The following is an 18,605-nucleotide window of genomic DNA, read 5'->3' on the forward strand; positions in this document are numbered from 1 at the left end:
CCTGAGCTGATTTGACCTGTTGAATAGGAATTGGCCACTTCAGTTTCAGAAGGGGTGGTGGGCGCCACCAGGAAGAGATCGCTTGGAGGAGTACTGAGAGCTGAGAAGAGAGAGGGAGGTGGGGCCCTGGATTTGGAGGGCCATGTTTGCTTTCGTGAACTTTATCCTGCAGGCGATGAAAGTCCATGGCATTCTGGATTGATTGTGCCAGCTGATGGGGGTGGAGGGAGATTTGAGGGGAACAAGGCTGGAGCAGAGACCAGGTTAGGCGCTGTGGCAATTGTCTGGGCAGATGATGATGAAAGCCTGAGGGGCAGTGGAGAAAGGATAGAGAAGAGAACACAGATTCTAGAAATATTTGGAAGCCTGAATTGGCAGAGGGATGGTGTGGCATAAAAAACAGTCAAGATTCAAGGACTCCCGGGTTTCTAGCATTGGTAACTAGATGGTACATGAAAGCAGCAACTGGACAGAAAATACAGAGGGAACAGTGTTTGGTCATGTTGAACTTGAGGTATGTGTGTGACATTGAGAAAGTCTGGGTATGAAGTTTTAAGAAGTCTGGACCGAAGGCAGGAATTTGGGAGCCATTAGTATATAGGTGTGTACTGAGTTGAGTGTGATGCCATTGACAAATTGAAAACCCCAGAAAAAGACCTGCAAAAGTCTTCCCTACTCTGAGAATATGGATAATGAATGTTGATTCGTTGACTTGAACATTGCAGCTGTGCTGTCCAATGGGTGCCCTTAGGGAGACACTTCTTATCTTGGTACTGAGAATAGTTGGGTTTCTCTGAGGAACAGAGTATGCTTTTAATTTTTTCCCTAAAGTTTATTTCCCCCTGCTTTATGATTGTAACATAGCTAAGTATAATGTATTCATTTTTAAGTTTACAATTCGATGGCTTTTAATATACTCCCCAAGTTACGCAACCATCGCCGCAGTCAATTTTAGAACATTTCTATCATCCCGAAAGAAACCCCATACCATTATTTCATTCCCTTTTCATTGCAGAACCATATTCCCTGGTGTGGACGTACCACACTTTATCCATCCATCAGTTGATGAAATCTTTTATCTTCTAGACCAGCACCGTCCAGTGGATTTAGCACGCAAACCACAAATGTGAGGCACGTATGTAATTTACAATTTTCTGGTAGCTACAGTTTTAACAAAGTAAAGAGAAACAGGTGAAATCAATTTTGATGAGGGATTTTAACCCAACATCCAAAATATATCATTTAAAAGGGTAATAAATATTAAAATTATTGAGATAGTCTGTGTTTTCTTTGTGCTAAGTCTTGGAACTACAGTATGCATTTTATACTCACAGCTCATCTCAGTTTGTCCTAGCCGCATTTGAAGTGCTAGGGGCGACCATATTGGACAGCATAGACAATGTAAACTGTTTCTGGTTTCCTTCTTCACTTTGGATTCTAGGAAGCTCTGGACCAAATTCATGGGAAGCAATTTTTCCATGAACATGATTCATAGCACCAGATTGGTTCTTTAGTTTTGTTTTCCCTTTGCTTCAGTGTTGTCATTTGTTCTTCACTTATGCTACTTTGTTTTACTTTATGCCTCAACATTTGTAAATTGCCTCAATGAAACGTCTCGGAGAAGAGAACTGCTGATGAAAGAAGATTAATGTTTCACTCAACATAAATAGCTAGTGGACTGATTTGAGGAACTGAGTTTAGGCCTATTTCTTTACAAGATGCTGCTAACCTTCAACCCACATTTCTCTGGCACTTTGCTCCAATACCCACCTCAGCAAGCCTCTGCAGAATATCATTCCTCTTAGATGCTACCAGATAACAGAAATGGGTATGGCCGAGTGTGACTGGTAGACATAGGCACCAGCAAATTGGCCAGATATTACTTGGAATTAATCTATCTCGAAAACATTCCGTGATTTGGTAAAATGAAAACAAAACCAAAAACAAAACAGACCACATAAGTTCTGTCACCTCCTAAACTGCAGGATAGAGAGAGCAAGCAAAACAAAGGATCCTCAGTGCATTTTCTCTAAATGCTTTCATTGTATAACGAACTTCCTTAGATGCCTTAAGTGTGCCAAACATTCCTTCCCATCTCTCTGTCTTTCTATATATTCGCCCTCCCCACAAACCCTTTTCCATCTCCTGCCTTCCCAAGCCTGCGGTAAGTTCAAATAGCCCTTCAGTGACGCCTCCCTCGACTCCTGCTACCACAGGGCTCTGCTGATATCTTAGTACACTCACCACACGCGAGTGTCGATGCCCTGCACCCGGCGATAAACACCAGCTCTCAGCCAGCAGCCGTGTCGCCTTCATTTCTGTCTTTCCACCCTTAGCATGTAGTTGGTGCTCAATAGATGTTTGTTGGATGAGTAAAGAACGTGCAAGTCGCTGGTACTCACTGGTGGCCAGGCAGCGTGCTAGGGGCTTTACCCACATGTCTCATACACTTTTCATAACCCTCTGAGGCAGTCTTCTCTGTTTGATAAAGAAGGTGAGATTTATGGGGAGGTGAAATAACTCAGCCAAGGTCAGGCGGCAAGTTAGTGGCAGAGCTTCAAAGATACCGACCTCGGAGGAATTCCAACCTGTAAAAGATGTAAGGCTTTCTTGTCCTTGTACAACAACCTCAATAACTAAAGAAACGAATTGGCTTCAAATTGTACAGACTAGATAGGCCTTTTCTGCCAGAAGAAGCTGCTGCTTCCTTGTAGCCAAGTTAGAAATGGTTCCCATAGACAAATACTGTATCTGTTTGTATATATTGCATATGTCTGTTGTCCTTGCTTTGGATGAAGGTCAGGGACCGGGCATTGCATCGGGATTCATTGAACAAGAATAAAACACTGGCAACCCATTAGATTCGTGTGAAATGCAAATCATTTTGCGTTAAGAAGTTTAAAACATTAGCTTTGGACTTTTGTGATTGCCTGCCTGATTCCAATTCTGAATCATACCCCAAATCGCTCCTTACTTGTTAAAGCAATTAATTTATCCTCAAAATCAAAAAGCCTTGCTGAAACTTGTGAAGTCCCAGGTTCATTATTCCATTAATATTAGACTCTAATAATCTGCAAAGACCATATTCCAAGCATGTAAACTAATTTATGGTCTTCCGCTGCTGGTGTGCTTTTCAAATAAACTTCTATACACTCATGAAAGGCCAACAGAGAATGAACTCATGGATTTGCACATTGATTCATTAATAATGAAACAGTTCTACATTTCATGTTCCTCAGTGCATATCGTTTTTTAACGTCAGAGACTTCGGTTGCAAGTGCTATTATGTCTTCTCATTTGAATGTTTTTGGCCAAGAATATTTTCTTTTTAAATAGGAAAGAAAGCTGTCACGGAATAATAAATGGAAAGGATGAAAAAAATGCACAGCTACAAAAGCGTCCCCATGCAGCATGCTCTGTGTACACTGGAGCATTAGAAAGAGAATACTTAAAAGCTGAGAGCTTTAGTATCAGGTTTTATTTAGCTTCCACTCAACTAACTGCAGTTCACCTTGGAAAATTCTATAAAAATTTAAGACAACTAGTTCCTTGGTTTAAACGTGGGCATGTACTGGATCTTCTACTAAAAAATTTAAAAACTTATTAGCTTTCAGTGCTTTCTCATAAAATGGAATAGACTTGTTTTCCTATTGAGGAAACGTCAGGTTGACACTATTTTGTAATTTTTGGTTCCAGTTGTCATTTCTATCATGCTAACAAAACCTATTTCCCTGTGTTCTCCACTATGTATTTTCTTCGTACCCTTCTCATTTCATTGAGAATGTGAAGTGGCCTATGAATAGAGTAAAAATGGAAAATCCCAAGAGGTTGGTAGGCTCCTCTAGGAATTCTGATCCTTTGGCTGACCTGGAGCTGGAAGGTATGCTGCTCGTCAGCTGTATCAGTTTTTGTGTAGATGTGACTTGAACAGGTTGCTGAGGGCAGCAGGTACGAAAGCCAGGGTATTCTTAGCTCATTCCCACTGAGGAAGGACAGGGGTTGTCCCAGTCTCCAAGGACCTCAGACCCTAGAGACTCCTTTCCTCCCAGGTGGTAACACTCACACAGGGAAAAGTTCAGCAGGGTTTTAGGTCCAGGACCTGAACCACAAATCCCACTGACGCATTTACTTCATTTGTCACACAAAAGAACCCTATGAGAAGATATGGAAATTACACATCATGGGGAAGCAGATCCTTCTAAGTATAATGGAGGGACTCATACCTCTGGATATTTACTTCATTTTTCGTGTAAAAAATCCTTTCAGTTTTTGTAAATATGGGATCAGGGATATGTAAGTGTGCAGACCATAGAATCCTACAAAACAATTAACTATAAATTTCATTCTGAGCTTCCTGGTACCAAAACAAATTGGAAAACCCAGTTAATTACATAATTCTTATTATTAAGGCCTGCGGATGTTAACATTTTAGTGAAACAAAACTTTAGGGGCAAAATTTGAAATGTTCTGGTGGGTCTGCACAAATGCGGCCAACGATTTGGCCTTAACAATATCCCTACAACAGAAAGAATAGTCTTGGGGTGGGAGTGAGTTTAGCTTAACCTAACGACTTACTTTACTTTAGGTAGAAAGAAAATACTTTAAGAAATTGAGTACGATTTTCCTCAATAGAGACACTACCTGAGAGTAGGCCAAGCGCTTAATAGAAGACACATCTGGGTTCTAGGAGACTCGGATGTACTTTAGAAGTTACATAAACTTCTTATCAATGAAGAACAGAGCCTTTTTCTTTATTCTTGCAAAAACAACACACTAAATGCAAAACGATTAAAAGCCTACTTTATTTTTTCAGCTAATATGTATCTACGTGCCATAGGCCAGGAACTTTGTTAAATATTTCACATGTACTACAGCATTTGATCCTTCCATCCTTCCAATTGCTGCATTATTACAGATAAAGATATTGGAACACAGATTGGCTGAATGGCTATTCTTATTTATTCCCCCATAGTGCATCTTTGCTAATGATAACAAGGCATATAAATAGAGTCCCTTCCTCCCAAGAATTCAAAGATGAAGCAATTATTTTTCCTACAGGTTAATTTTGTCTGGTAATATAGCATCTGATCATTGCACATGGTATCAGAGCTGCTAACAGAAGGTACCTAGTAAGGATGAGAGCCCATCATGGGATTCTGACATAGTGAAGAATTGCCTGAGAAAGTGAAGATCGAAAGTGAAGATTCAAAGAGGGAGGAAAGCTTTCTAGGCTACGAGAACATCCCTATGTAGTGATATAACTTGGCACACTATGGGGAACTAAAACTAGAGAAATATGCACTTTCCCTAAGATGTCCAGGCCAGGCGAGGAAGTAGAAAAGGAGGAGAGGAGAGTAGAGAGGGAGAAACAAAGGGGGGGGGGTTGGGGGGGAGAAAGAGAGAGAGAGAGAGAGAGAGAGAGAGAGGAAGCAAGCAAGGAAGGAAGAGGGAAAAAAGAAAGAAGGAAAATGATATCACATAATGAATATGCGCTAAGGAAACACTGTGATGACACAAGCTGGGTTTCAGTCCTGGCTAAGCCACTACCAACTGTACGACTGAGGAAGGGTCTGTTTCAATGTTGTTTTACCAAGTTTCTGAAAAGAAGTGAAGAAAGAAGAACCTGCCTGCCAGGAAAGGATGTCACCAGGTGCAGCACCCAGTCAGGTAAGGGCTTCCTGCCCACGCTTCAGAAACTTTTGCACCTGGTTGGTGACGCTGGCAGGCAGGGCGGCCATGGAGAAAGTGCACTTGGCTCCAAGCCTCACACAGAAGCTGGGGAGGACCCGGAAAGGTGGCCATAATCGGGCTGGATCTGAGTCGCTCTAGCTCTGGGCTTTGATCAAGCTGCGGCTTCCCAGACCTGGGCCAGACCAGCAGAGACATTGCCCAGGCGGGTGAGCTGTGGCGGATGCGGCTTCCGTGGTGGATGGGGCCTCAGAATGGTCCCCACGTGGTGGCCGTGTGGTGCCAAACACCTGTAACCCGCTGCAGGAAGTCCCAGGCTCCGGGAAGTGCAGAAGGGGTTAGCTGGCCGTTGAGGCCTTGCCCTTTGACCTCTTACGTCATGTCTTCACGTGTTGCACTTGCGAGTGCACCTTCCACTGTGATGAGTTCCAGGGAGACGTCACAAGCGCCTGGCTGGACAGTTAGTTCAATGCGTGCTGTACCGAGAAGAGAGAAGCTAAGGAGAAGCTCTCTCCAAGTTTCGTGCTCTATTCTCGAGTTCGTTTGGCGCATAACTCGCCCTCTATGGGCATTTTGTTTTCTGCATTCCTACTTCTATTCCGCCGCCGCCATCCCGTCCCTGGTGGCCGTCGCACCGTGCCCGGTGGCCGTCGCACCGTGCCCGGCGGCCACCGCACCGTGCCCGGCGGCCGTCGCCCGGCGGCTTTCCAGGGCTGCCGCGAAGATGGCCCGCCTGGCCAGAACCACCCTGCTGCTCCAGCACGTGTCCTTCGCCCTGGTCTCAGCCGCCCAGAACGTGTGTCACCAGCTACATCTCACACCCCGGGGACGAGGAGGGCATGGCTACCGCAGGGCACGTATCCCCCTGTGGGGTGCCTCCGCCCGGTGCCCTGGAACGTGAAGGACCCTCCAAAGAAGCCTTTACTGTCTACCTCCAATTCCAGGATGTACTTTACCTGGGGAACTGTTTTTATCCCTCCTCTAAGGCGAACATGTAGGGGCCCGCTTTCACCACCTGAGTGTGTAGTCAAGTGTCAGATGCCAGTACCATCCCGGACCATCCCACCTCCTCGCCCAAAGGAGAAGGCGGTGAAGATCCGTAAAGAGCCCACACAAGTGATGGCCAAAAATGAAAAGTATCGCGTGCAGACCAACGGCCACCAGAGCAGTGGGGATCTACCTTTAACAATTAGGCCCCCAAAGACCCACGGAGTCGTCAATTCCGTCAAGAGCAGTCCTGCGCCTCTGGACCACGGACCCAAGCACCCAGAATCCAACCTGAGTGACAACGCCCGCACGTCTTCCAAGAGTTCTTCCTCCGAAAGTCATGGGGTCACAAAGTCCCGCAGCCCTGCTAGAGACGCCCTGCCGCCTCCAAAGACTAACTGCGAAGCAGCAGTACTCTCTGCCCCAACCGCATGCAGCTCCCTGCTGCCAGAGAGACCCACAAAGGAAGTGCTGGGTGAAGACCCTCCGCGTAGCGCTCGGGACTCACTCGTGTCCGGTAAGCCGACGCACAGCCCACAACTTTCAGACATCCGATCCAGCTCTGCTTCACCGGTATCTGCCAGCGGTAGTCTCCGCAAAAGCAAAATGCGCAGGCCGCTTTCGCTACCCCGGCCACCACTGCTGTGGGATGGCGGGGAGATTCCCGTCTCATCTAAGCCTACTTGCTTAGCCATTGACAGAAACCCAGACACCTTGAACATCCCTACGGGTCAGTGGAATAAGGTCGTGGAGGATAAAACGAAGGTCATGGCGGACTGCAGTGCCACTCAGTATGCCCCTTCTTTTACCCGACCTGGGGTGGTTGCAGACACCCTGCCCGTGGCTGCTCACAGTGGGCTGGTCCCGGCCGCTAGTGCCAAGTCGGCGGACCTATCTGCCCGGCCCCTGACCAAGTCTGCCCCTACACCGCTAACTCAAAATATTAATCACTTTCCTTTTTTCGTTCGTGCCCATTCTCTTCCACCTCCTGATGCGAATCACATTTGGGGAATTCCAGCTAATGAGAATGGAGGCCGTTTACATTCAGCCATAACCTCAACATCTCCTATTTCTGACGTCTCCGCACCTGCTATGACTTCAACCGTCTCCTTCCAGCCGCCCTGCTGCGACAACGAATCCCCGATCCCTATGTGTGTAGATTCTCCTCCCCCTGCTTTAGCATTACCCACCCCTCTTCCAGTCCCTTCTGCCAGGGTCCCTCTTGCCCTGCCCACCAACTCTGTGGCCGTGCCTTCCACCTCAGCCAATGCATCTGCCAATCCGACAGGCCAGCCTGCGTCGGATGATGACGTCACTGACATGGACACGACTCCCCCTCAGCCTTCCAAGGTCTTGGTAGTCACAGCTTCCCCAAGCCCCGGAAGGAGATGTCGCAAACCCCAAGTCTATAGCCGCATAGTGTCCTCCACCAGCCCACCTGCAGCGAAGTACCCCCGCCTTGCTTCCGACTACACGGGCGGCCCCCAAACCACTGCTCGGGACCGGAAAACCTCTCTCGTCCCTGCCGCTGTTACCAGCAACTCGCCTGTCGTGAATTCTGCAGCCACTCACGCTCCAGTAAACAGCACCTCTGCAAAACCCGTCGACGACTCCGAACCTATGGACACCACGCCTGCTCCTTAGGCGGTCATTTTCAAGTCTCCACCGGTCTCCTGGAAGAACCACTTCTTATTTTACATACCGTTCCCTGGTTCTGAAATCACACCACCCAGTATCAGCCTGCCATCTCCTGATGGCTCCACCCACAAAATGAGTCGGCAAAGAGACCCAAGTTTTCAACCAGCGCGCCAGAGGACCACACCTCAGGAGTGTGTGTGTGTTGTGTTGTATGTGTATTGCCTGTGTGTGTGTGTGTGTGTGTGTGTGTGTGTGTGTTTAAGAGGCAGATGAGCCCAGTTCAGAACTACACTGCACGTGAGACTTTCTACAGTGGAGGACGAAAGACAGCTGCGTGCACATCAACTGCTATCCCTGGTCTCAACCCCCGACCAAGTGGTGGAACTGTCAGGATGCTGCACACTGCTGTGTACAGGTGCTTCCTTTCCCCCTACCCACTTGCCTCATTAGACCCTTATCTTTCCCATTGTTTGTATATTTATATATTAAAAATATTGTTCCTTTAAAAAATGCAGTGGTAGACAAGGTAATATGATTCAAACCTCTAAAATCAGAAACCCCAGGAATAACCAAAAAGAGAACATCGATTACTTATTAACGTATTATATAATTACCCCTAGAGAAGCTACATATCCTTAGTGAGTAGAGACTTATTTTAAACTTTGGGGATGTGATTCTGTTAATAAGCAGAGGAAAGAAATACAAAAGCATGTCAGTAACATACCAGTACGTAAGGTTGTTTAACATAGTGTGTGACACGTAGTAAGGCTCCCGATAGGTGTTATTATTTTGAAATCCACCTAAACACATTTTCCTCTCCAGTTTATATTGGCAAAATTAGCTCATATTTTGTAAATTCAATTATTTATGCTAAAATAAGCTAAGTGTATTGTAAGTCTGTAAAATGAGTCATTTAAGTTCATGAAATCAGAGAAAAAACTTTTTCATCTACAGAACAACATATTCAACGATGCTGACATTTTAGTAAGATGAAAACTCTTACTCATTAGCTTCAATTACAGTTACAATACTATATTTATTGATGAACGGGGGGGGTGCAGAAAGTATTTACCTATTTTTGGAACATTCTCAGCAACCAAGGTTAAAATGATAAGAGGCTTTTTCTTCCACTCATTCAAACAACTAGAAAACACTCTATCCGAAGCCACGTGATAAATCAAGGCTTACTTAGACTTGAAGTGCCTTTCATGGCTTTTGGTTCTTCAAAACTTATGTAAGTTCCTTTTGTTAATTGATTGGTGGGGACAGGCAGTGAGAAGATAAGACACATTTTAAAACAGAGGATCCTAAAATGTTCTGGAGCTTCCTAAGACCCTAAAATGAAACAATGCCCATTGTTCTTAATTCTCTTCAATGTGTGTGTGTGTGTGTGTGTGTATTTAATAAGACATAAATATAACAGTAGGGCACAAAGTCTATTTACATAAACAGTATAATGTGAGTGGAACATTCCGTATTTACTATTAAAAGGAGGACTCTTATTAAGAACTGAATCAGTAAGAATTACGTAAATTTTCTAATTGAGCAAACTGGAGAGAAATTATCTTCATAGGTGTCTTGTCATCTCGCATAGGTGGCTTTACTTGGATGATAGCAAATCATTCATTTGATTTCATCAAAATTGGCATGGTATTAGACAGGTTACCGAAAAGAAAAGCAATTAAGGGGGGAAAAAACTAACGGTAGGGTGTTTGAGTTGCTTGACTCAGCTCACTGTCCCAAACAGATTCTGATAAAGATGGAGCTGAAGCATATATCGTAAATTCAGTCTTCATTTTTACAAACCTTTGTAAAGATTTCAATATTTACCCCCATTTTAAAAATCTTACCATTTACACCTAATTAGACAATTTACTAATTGTAAGGACTCAACACAGCAGAGAAATGTTACTCCAAGGCATTACCTGGGGCACAAATGCCGTTTGAAGAAGGAGTAGGACCTTTCCAGAGCTGATGCACTTTCTGTGGCTGTCATTAGCCAACTTGCCAGCATTTCCTTCCTCTCCCTTCCAGGCACATGGTAAGGTTGCAGTTCCCTGCTGGCTGGAAATTAGGAGTGGCTGTGTGACTAGTGATGAATACTGGCTGGGCTGACCTGACGGGCGTCACTGGAGCTGGCTGGAGCTAATGTGACACTTGTCAGTGCTCCTTCCCTTGCTGTGGTGACCACCAATGTTGCAGATGGTGGAGGCTCCATCAGCGGGGTCTCTGGGTGTGAGTGGCAGGAGCAGGGCGCCTTGCCAACCTGGCATGGAGATGGAGCGCAAGTCAGAAATTACCTGTGCGATGTTAAGGCACTGAGGTTTCAGGGTTGTTATCACTGCATAATCTTGCCTGTCCTGACTAATATACCTCCCTTCCCTGGAACAGACAGAATCCAGGTGATGAGTTTTAGAAAAAGATATAAAGATGAAATGTACGGGGTGGCACAGTAAAATTTATTTGTCTTTATGATTTACACATAGTAGTTGAACTCACAAAAGAACAAACACTGTCAAAATGGCCATATGTAGCATAGGAAATGACTGGTCCCCGTTCAATCTCGCAGATGTTCATTTAGCTTAGAAATGAGTGTCTTTTCGATGGTTTTTATCTTTTTTTCAGTCCCTAAGGCTTGCACAGTTCAGTACAAATGCTTTTGCTATTTTGTTATTGTCAGGCACATGATGTTTACCAATTCCCAGGAAGTAAATGAAATCAACAAACAAGTCCTGTGACAATTGAACATGCTTTCACAGAAATAAATTTGCTGAGGTTATTAGAGTTTGACACAGTTTAGCTATCAGACCTAAACATGGAACAGTATTAAGAAATTACATTTGTTGGGCTGGCCAGGTGGCTCATGTTTTTGGTGTGTGGTGCTCCTAACGCCCAGGTCGCTGGTTCAATTCCCACATGTCAGGGAGCTGCACCCTCTGAGCTAAGATTGTGAAGGAGGGCTCTCCCTGGTGCTGGGCAGCCCTGAGCAGGGGGATGTTGCCTTGGGCCAAAAGCTGCTGTGAGCAGCCTTCAGAGACTGACTGCCTCAGCAGGGGGGAGCGCAAGGCTCATAAAGCCAGCATGGGCCAGGGAGCTGTGTCATAGAAAACCGGGCTGAGAAACAGTGGCTTGAACTGGAGTGGGGGCGGGGGCTGAGGTGGAAGAAGGGGAGGGGAGGGAAGAAATTCCATTTGTCTAAGAATTTATTTCTTTTAAATATTTACCACATATTTTTTGTGCAAGGATTCCATTGATTTCTTTGGTTTTAAACATTATAGCTCTGTCCGACCTAAATACATATAGTTCCTTTTGTACCAAACATCACAATTAAAAAGTTAAAATTTCAAGAGGTAAAAATGGAATTATTGCTTCAGTATAAAAAATGCCTGGCTCATCTGGGTACTGTTGCTATTATTGCTTTGCTTCTATTGGAAAACTATGCTGGAAATCATGGATTGTACCCCATAGTTCCCTGCTTAAGGTATAAGCTGGTTCAATATTATGATCTATGAATACATCCCTACCTTTACCAAAGCTATCCTGATCTTATCCTTAAAAAAAAAAAAGCAAAGTGATATAGCATAAATAAATAAGTTTACCTAAAGGGACACAATAAATAGGCTACTAGAAGAATCAAGAATATTGCAACATAAAGCCCTTCGTGCTGTAAAATAGCTTTGGAGTTCAAGGTCTCTAAACACAGCCTTCATTTTATAACACAATTTTACTGCTGGTATGCAGCTGATGGATATAGAGGAGAATACATTTCTGTTGTTTTCCTCATTTAAAAGTGAAAACATAATGGATACAGTTGTAAATTGTGCCTTTTGGGAATTTACCCTGCTATGTATCATCATTAGTTTTTGGCCGTTGCCTAGTTCTAGATTCCAATCCTAGGGATTAAAAGGAAATCATAATATTCCTTCAATTTTAGTGTTTTCTTCGTCTCCAGAATAGTTATAGAAACACAAAGAGAAGAAATTAGACTCAAAAGTTTTGCTGCCTTTTCTTCGCATCCATTGCATCCAGAATGGGTTGCCTTTTTGCATTGTATCTTTGTCGAAGCTCTTCTATTTCTCGTTCCATCATGGGGTCCAGTGCTTTTAACCGCATCTGTAGTTCTTCTAAACTTAGATTTTTTAACTGGATGTAGAAAGAAAATGAAGATATTAATATAGTAAGATTATCTACACTAGGTTAAAGTCTAACGAGTTTCAGCACAAATATTTCAGCAAACTCTTTACATTATCTTTCATTTATGGTTCAACAATTGAAACAGGATTTCCTTCTCTGAAAAACCAAGAAGCCACATGTGCAGGAACCTCAAGTAATTTGCAACAAAATGATAATAATGCGAATACTACTACTAATAAACACCTCTGCTTCTAGAAAAGAGCCAATGAGAAAAGTAAGCTGACACAATATTGTCTGTTTTAACAAAGGCAGAAAGACAAATCCACCATTGCCAACAAACAGACTTTCAGGGATGTTCTGTGTACACGCAGTCTCATCTCTCACCTCCTCCCCAGCTATGGAGTGCTGCGGTGATCGTGAACACTGCAGGGATCACCCAAAATGTGACAAAACTGAACGAATACTGGTTAAATTAACTATTCTATTCTGCATTTTGCCAAATGCTTAAATTTTAAGCACTCCAAAAGTGAATCAGAAAACAAAATTATTTAGAACAATTTTATCCCAGCATTTTATGAAATAGGGTTTTTAATTTATGATGTAAAGTATCCCACGGCTGATACAGGATTGTGTAAGTTCTGACATGGCGTTGTTTCACGTCTCTACTCCAGATATTACAAAAATATTTCAGCTTCACAGATTGTACACGCACACTAGAAACTATTCAACTATACTGCTAAATGTCATGACGTGAAGGTGGGTGAATAGGATACAGAATAATGACTCCAACAGGAATACAGAATGACCCAAAGGAACAGGTGGCTCTAAGATTAGGAGAAATAACATCATACACAGCAAACAATTATCATCACTTTAAATTTTTTTGCTTTAAGATAACTTATACAGCCTTTCCTGGGAAACTAGTTGTCAATAATTTCTAAGTATTACATTACAGTGATGATCTGAAGTCAGGGAAAGAAGCAACGTAGAAGAAAACTTCTCCTCTAACAAGGCTTTTATATTTTCAGTATGTAAGTGTGTGAATAACAGGTCTGTGATGCTGGAGAACCATTATCTGGCATCATCAGGGAATGAGGTGTTCCACCCAAGAAAATTAATTCATGAAGCATCTAAACCTTAGGTCTTTGAGGGAAAAGCACTGTCTCAACCATTTGAACAGAAAATCTTTAGAAACTATTTTACAGAATATGCTGCTTTCTAAAGCAGAGGACACAGGACCTCGAACAACCTTCATTGATGTTGATGAATCATTAAGAATATCCATTACTAGTGTGTGCCACGTAATAGTTTTGTCTTTCAGTTTTGGCTTTTTGTCTTCATTTGAGGGAAAGCTATCAGCTCCTTTCATGGCCACGGCCATGGACGTCACTGAACAGACATCCTATCTCTACTTCAAAAGTGTTAATTTATTGGGAACCAGACAAGCAATTAAACAATGTATTAAGGCACTACACTAAGCAAGAATAAATAGATTCTGAGGGAAAGCGTGAGGCTGTTTTAGGAAAGACAGAGCATGGCTTTGGTGCTAAAGCTTGTTATACCTGTTTCTGGGTTTGTTTTGTTTTTTTAATCTGATTTCGGATTTATGGCGGCATAAGGTTGAGTTTACAGGAAATCTGACTTCCGCATAAAGTACATATATAGCTGTTTTCAGCTGGGCTGTCACAGAACTTCAGGGGATTGTTTTATTAAAATATTTGATATTTTCTATGGGCCAAGCTCTGTAGATACAGAGATGAACAAAACACTCTGTCTCCACAGAGAGCTTGCAATCCAGCTGCAAGACAGGTCCATGCATAGCTAATTCACTGAGAAATGAGGAAGCTGAGAAGACGGGAAATAAGACAGGGGAGAAGAGAAAGAGCAGGAGCAGAAAAGTATGAGGCACACAAATGCTTGCATCTTTGGAGATGCTGGCTGCCTGCTGGGTGTGTGAAGGATCCAGGGGCAGAGGATGAGCAGGAAGAAGTGGGGGTGGGGTGGCGACTGCTCAGGGCTTTAAGCATGTTGCTACACACTTTCTGTGGACAAGAAATATGTAGGACAAAATTGAAGCCCTGGATGAGGATAAGATTATCCAGGAATAGGTTTCATCCCTGATCTTATGATCTATGGTATCTAACAGCAAATAATCCCCAAACCTTAGCATTTGTGGTCAGAGGCTCCTTCATTGTGGTAATCGAACAGAAATATTGGTAGGTTTCTAAATAACTATAGATTATGGTTTAGAACAAAAAAAACAAAAAAGAAAGAAAGGAGGAAGGGAGGAAGGGGGAGAGTGAAAAGGAGAGTGAAGGGAGGGAGAGAGGGAAAAAGGAAGGAAGGAAGGAAGGAAAGAAAGAAGGAAGGAAGGAGGAAGGAGGAAAGGTGAGGTTAATTGGCAGAATTTTTCACTTTTTATGCAGTGGGTATAATTTATGGACATGAACTTCTGACTGGGTTTTGACTTCTGATTAAGCCTTAATAGCATATATTTAACACTCTGTTTCTATGGCTAGCAAGCCTCCCACAGGCATGGAAATGTCTTGGGGAGGGTAATGTGGCAAAAGCCGATTTTCAATCTCTTGGAAAACAGAGTACTGCTCAATATGCCTTGGTAGTAAAAAGATTCACAAACCATATAAAATTTTATGGAGATTCATATTGCCCTATAATATCATACAATCCATTATCACTCTTTTAACATGCTAATCCAAATTATAGTAATTTTGAGGGTTGTAAAGGATAATACTGGAAGGAAAAGTTGACCTTCCTGAATTAATATCATCAACATTATTTTGGCAAAAGATTGCTTCACTAAAATAGGGTTTCCTGAACACTTTATAAAAAGGAAGGGAAATCACTTCAGAATTGCTATGTGCATGGATCAATAGAGCTTATGGTAAATCAATCTGAATTTATATTTTTTAATATAGAAAAAAGGATACTTATGAGCCATTTTCTACACTACATAGGAAACAATGTAGCTATGTTACCACAGCTACATGCCACTTGACTAATTCCAAAATAAATGCACCATAAGCTAAACTTGGAGTATTAAGTGTTGGGTCTACTATGTTTGTCAGTTTAAAATTCAGTATCAAGTCAGTGAAGGGAAGAATTTTAGAATATGCATACATTGTGGTTTTTACTGTATATGAGCAAATGTAAAAATGAGTAACTCATCTGGAAATGGATTTTATATGTTTTAGGCTAATTCTATTTAATACAATTTAGTATTGAATTTAATGATAAACTAGAACTTATACAACAATAATTGTTCTTAAGTCTTCAGCCTTAACATTGTGAAGATTACAGTAGTTTGACAATTTTTACAAACACTAAGGACCCGAAACTTGATTAAGTGAATAAATGAGCTGACATGCAGTAAGAGGAAAAACTTGAATGCAAAAGAAGGACCACACCTTCTTCAAAACACAGAGTCAAAGAAAAAAGAGATGAGTTTCAGAACAATATTATCTTATTACCTGAGGCATTTTTTTCTATTCACAAGAATTGTTGTCTTTCTTAGATATTTGAAATGACAAATAGCAAGGGCAAGGCATAATAGGGTTTAAGCTGACATCAAGTAAACATATGGGCCTGAAAAGCATATGGGCCTGAGAGAAACATTTTGAGATGTGAAATTATTAAAATTATCTGAGATTACTCAGTAATTTGTTTAATAGACACATAAAGTTGGGTTATAAGTTAAACGTCACAGAACGTCACCGCAAAAGAGAACCTGACAGATGATCTACTCTAACTTCTTTATTTTAGGTGAGGAAATGAGAGCCAGCTTGCTCAAAATTACACTCCTGGTTAATGGCAAAGACATGACCTGACCTCAAGGTCAATGATTTCTTTCATTATACCAAGGTTGATATTGTTTAGCACTCTTCAGGGAGTTCAAAATGTTAAGTCACCACAGATGGCAGGTGTGTTGCTGAGAAAGTCCCAGGATCTTCAACCTGAGCTGAAGGGGACACTGGTTTTTAAATACTCAACACTGAAGGCCACAGTGAACAGAAACCCTGTATATGACATTTTTACAGAGCAGTCTTTTAAAAGGAATAAATTGCAGAAACTCAGCAAAAGATAGAGTGACACCTTCTTTAAGCTTGGGCTAGTTGTTAGATTAGGATCTCCCAGTTTTATAAAACTTTTGTCTAAAACAATGAAAGACTTTAAAGAAAACCCCTAAACTTCTTAATAATAACGAAAGGGCATAATAACTAGATGTTCGTAAGTTAAACAAAGGAGTCAGAATTTTTCAATAGGAGTCAACATTTTGTTTGAAAATTGATATTGTTTGGATTTTGAGTGACAGCTTGAATAAACAGCTCATTTTGTTAATGATAACCCTGGATTATCACATTTCATCCAGGAAGTAAGATTACAAATCAATTTCCAAAACTATTATATTTCTCAGTATTCCTTAAAAAATCCAAGTAAAAGACATGCAAACTAATAACTTACTTATTAGCTCTTGCATAAAAAAGCAACACAACCAATTTAGTTGACATAAGAAGTTAAGATGGGAAGTAAGATTAAATCAATGCACTGATAATTTTGACAGTTCAAACTTTAACAATTGGAATATTTCTGAACTCTATGAGAAATACTGAAAGGCTGCTTATTACAGGAAGAGTTGTCAGTAAAATTACAACTTTAAGTTTAGAAATCCTGTCTACTATAAAAAACTAAAATATCACATTCAAATGATAAGAAGGAATTACTGCTAATTTTTTTTAATCTTAAAAGCTCTGAGGGAAAACACTTAGATTTTTATATTATTTTCTTTTGTTAAAAATAGTCCTAATTACATGAGATTTAAAAAATGAGTCTTACTCTTAAAAAAACAGCAGAAACAGGGTTACAAAGTTTTAAATGCATCATTTCAAGACTTAATGGGTCCACCAGTTGCTAGTATAATCAGTCTGTCAAAACAAATGAGACACCACCACAAAGAAGCAAATGGTCATACATGTTAATGTTAACACATTTAGTCAAATAGTCAATCAAGAAAATCCTGTACAAGTTGCTGTGTTTACTGGGAAAACAAAGTCTTCCTAGCAACTGTTTAATAAATCTCACAGATGCTACAGACCTTATTAGTGGCGTGATTAAAAAATATGGATTGCTAATACTGTATCCTGACTCATCTATTTTCCCATCTGCTAACAATCTAACAATATGAAATATCAACAGAATGGCTAACAACAATAATTTCCTATGGCAATTTTGATGCTGAATTGCCTATAGCATTTTGTAAGATTTACCAGTGCATGCCTCAGATTTTGAGTTGTTTGTGGCCTGGAGTAACATACTCCTTTCCCCCCTAATATTCCATTTTAGCTCAAATTTTTACTGTGCTGAACAGAGTCTGGTTTGGGTTTTACAAAACACTGTTCATGGGAGGCTGCCACACTTTTTTTTTACTAACAATGAGAGTGGGAAACCCAACAAAACACTGCAAAAATCCAGTCAGTTTAGATATGTAAAAACAAGTAAAGGGCCTTCTGCCAGTAAGACGGGGAAACAGGAATAATAAGGTAGTATTTAAAGTTAAAAAAAAAATCAAAACGTCGATATAATAAGGCATTTCCTGATTTAATTTCTACAGTAAAAGAGCCCTCAAGTTAATCCAAACGCCTAGGAAGTCTGCTTAAAGAAAATCTTACATTTACAATATGCACTTACAAAAATAATTAAGATAGTGGTAATTTCTCATACTTACACCATAGAAGAGAAGCTGAATTTCTCAATGTAAATTCCTTATAAAATATGCCCCTTATAAAAAGCTGCATTAATATTAAATCTACTGGCAGAGCCTCCTTCCCAAAGTAGACACTACTTACATATCTGGATAGAAGATTACACATAACTCTGCTCGGAGCTGAGTGGCACCTATCTTCTGACTGCATTACTATAAATATTCTGGGATTTTAACTGGAAACTGCCCTGAAGCATCTGTTTTGGTAGTTTAACCTCAGAGCATCTAGAGTAAATTTAAGACATTTAGATCTTAAGACATTTAGATCTTCACTCCCAAAGAAAGGGAGTAAACCATTTCTTGTAGATATCAATGGAAGAGATGGGGAAAGTGCCAACTATTGATCATTTACAGCGTTGGACACTGCCCTGCATCCTGAGCA

The 18,605-nt window shown here is 41.5% G+C and overlaps 1 protein-coding gene across 1 annotated transcript in view; it reads right to left on the bottom strand.

Annotated features, from left to right (window-relative positions):
* Positions 1-10,735: 10,735 nt before the first annotated feature.
* Positions 10,736-18,605, bottom strand: part of STK3 (serine/threonine kinase 3) — a 313,046-nt gene continuing 305,176 nt past the window's right edge. The window contains exon 11 of the mRNA XM_033126415.1: positions 10,736-12,456. Within this exon, the coding sequence (XP_032982306.1) occupies positions 12,301-12,456 (156 nt within the window). The 3' untranslated portion in view covers positions 10,736-12,300. The remainder of the gene's footprint in view (positions 12,457-18,605) is intronic.

This window comes from Rhinolophus ferrumequinum, chromosome 14, assembly GCF_004115265.2.
Source record: "Rhinolophus ferrumequinum isolate MPI-CBG mRhiFer1 chromosome 14, mRhiFer1_v1.p, whole genome shotgun sequence".
Lineage (NCBI taxonomy): Eukaryota > Metazoa > Chordata > Mammalia > Chiroptera > Rhinolophidae > Rhinolophus > Rhinolophus ferrumequinum.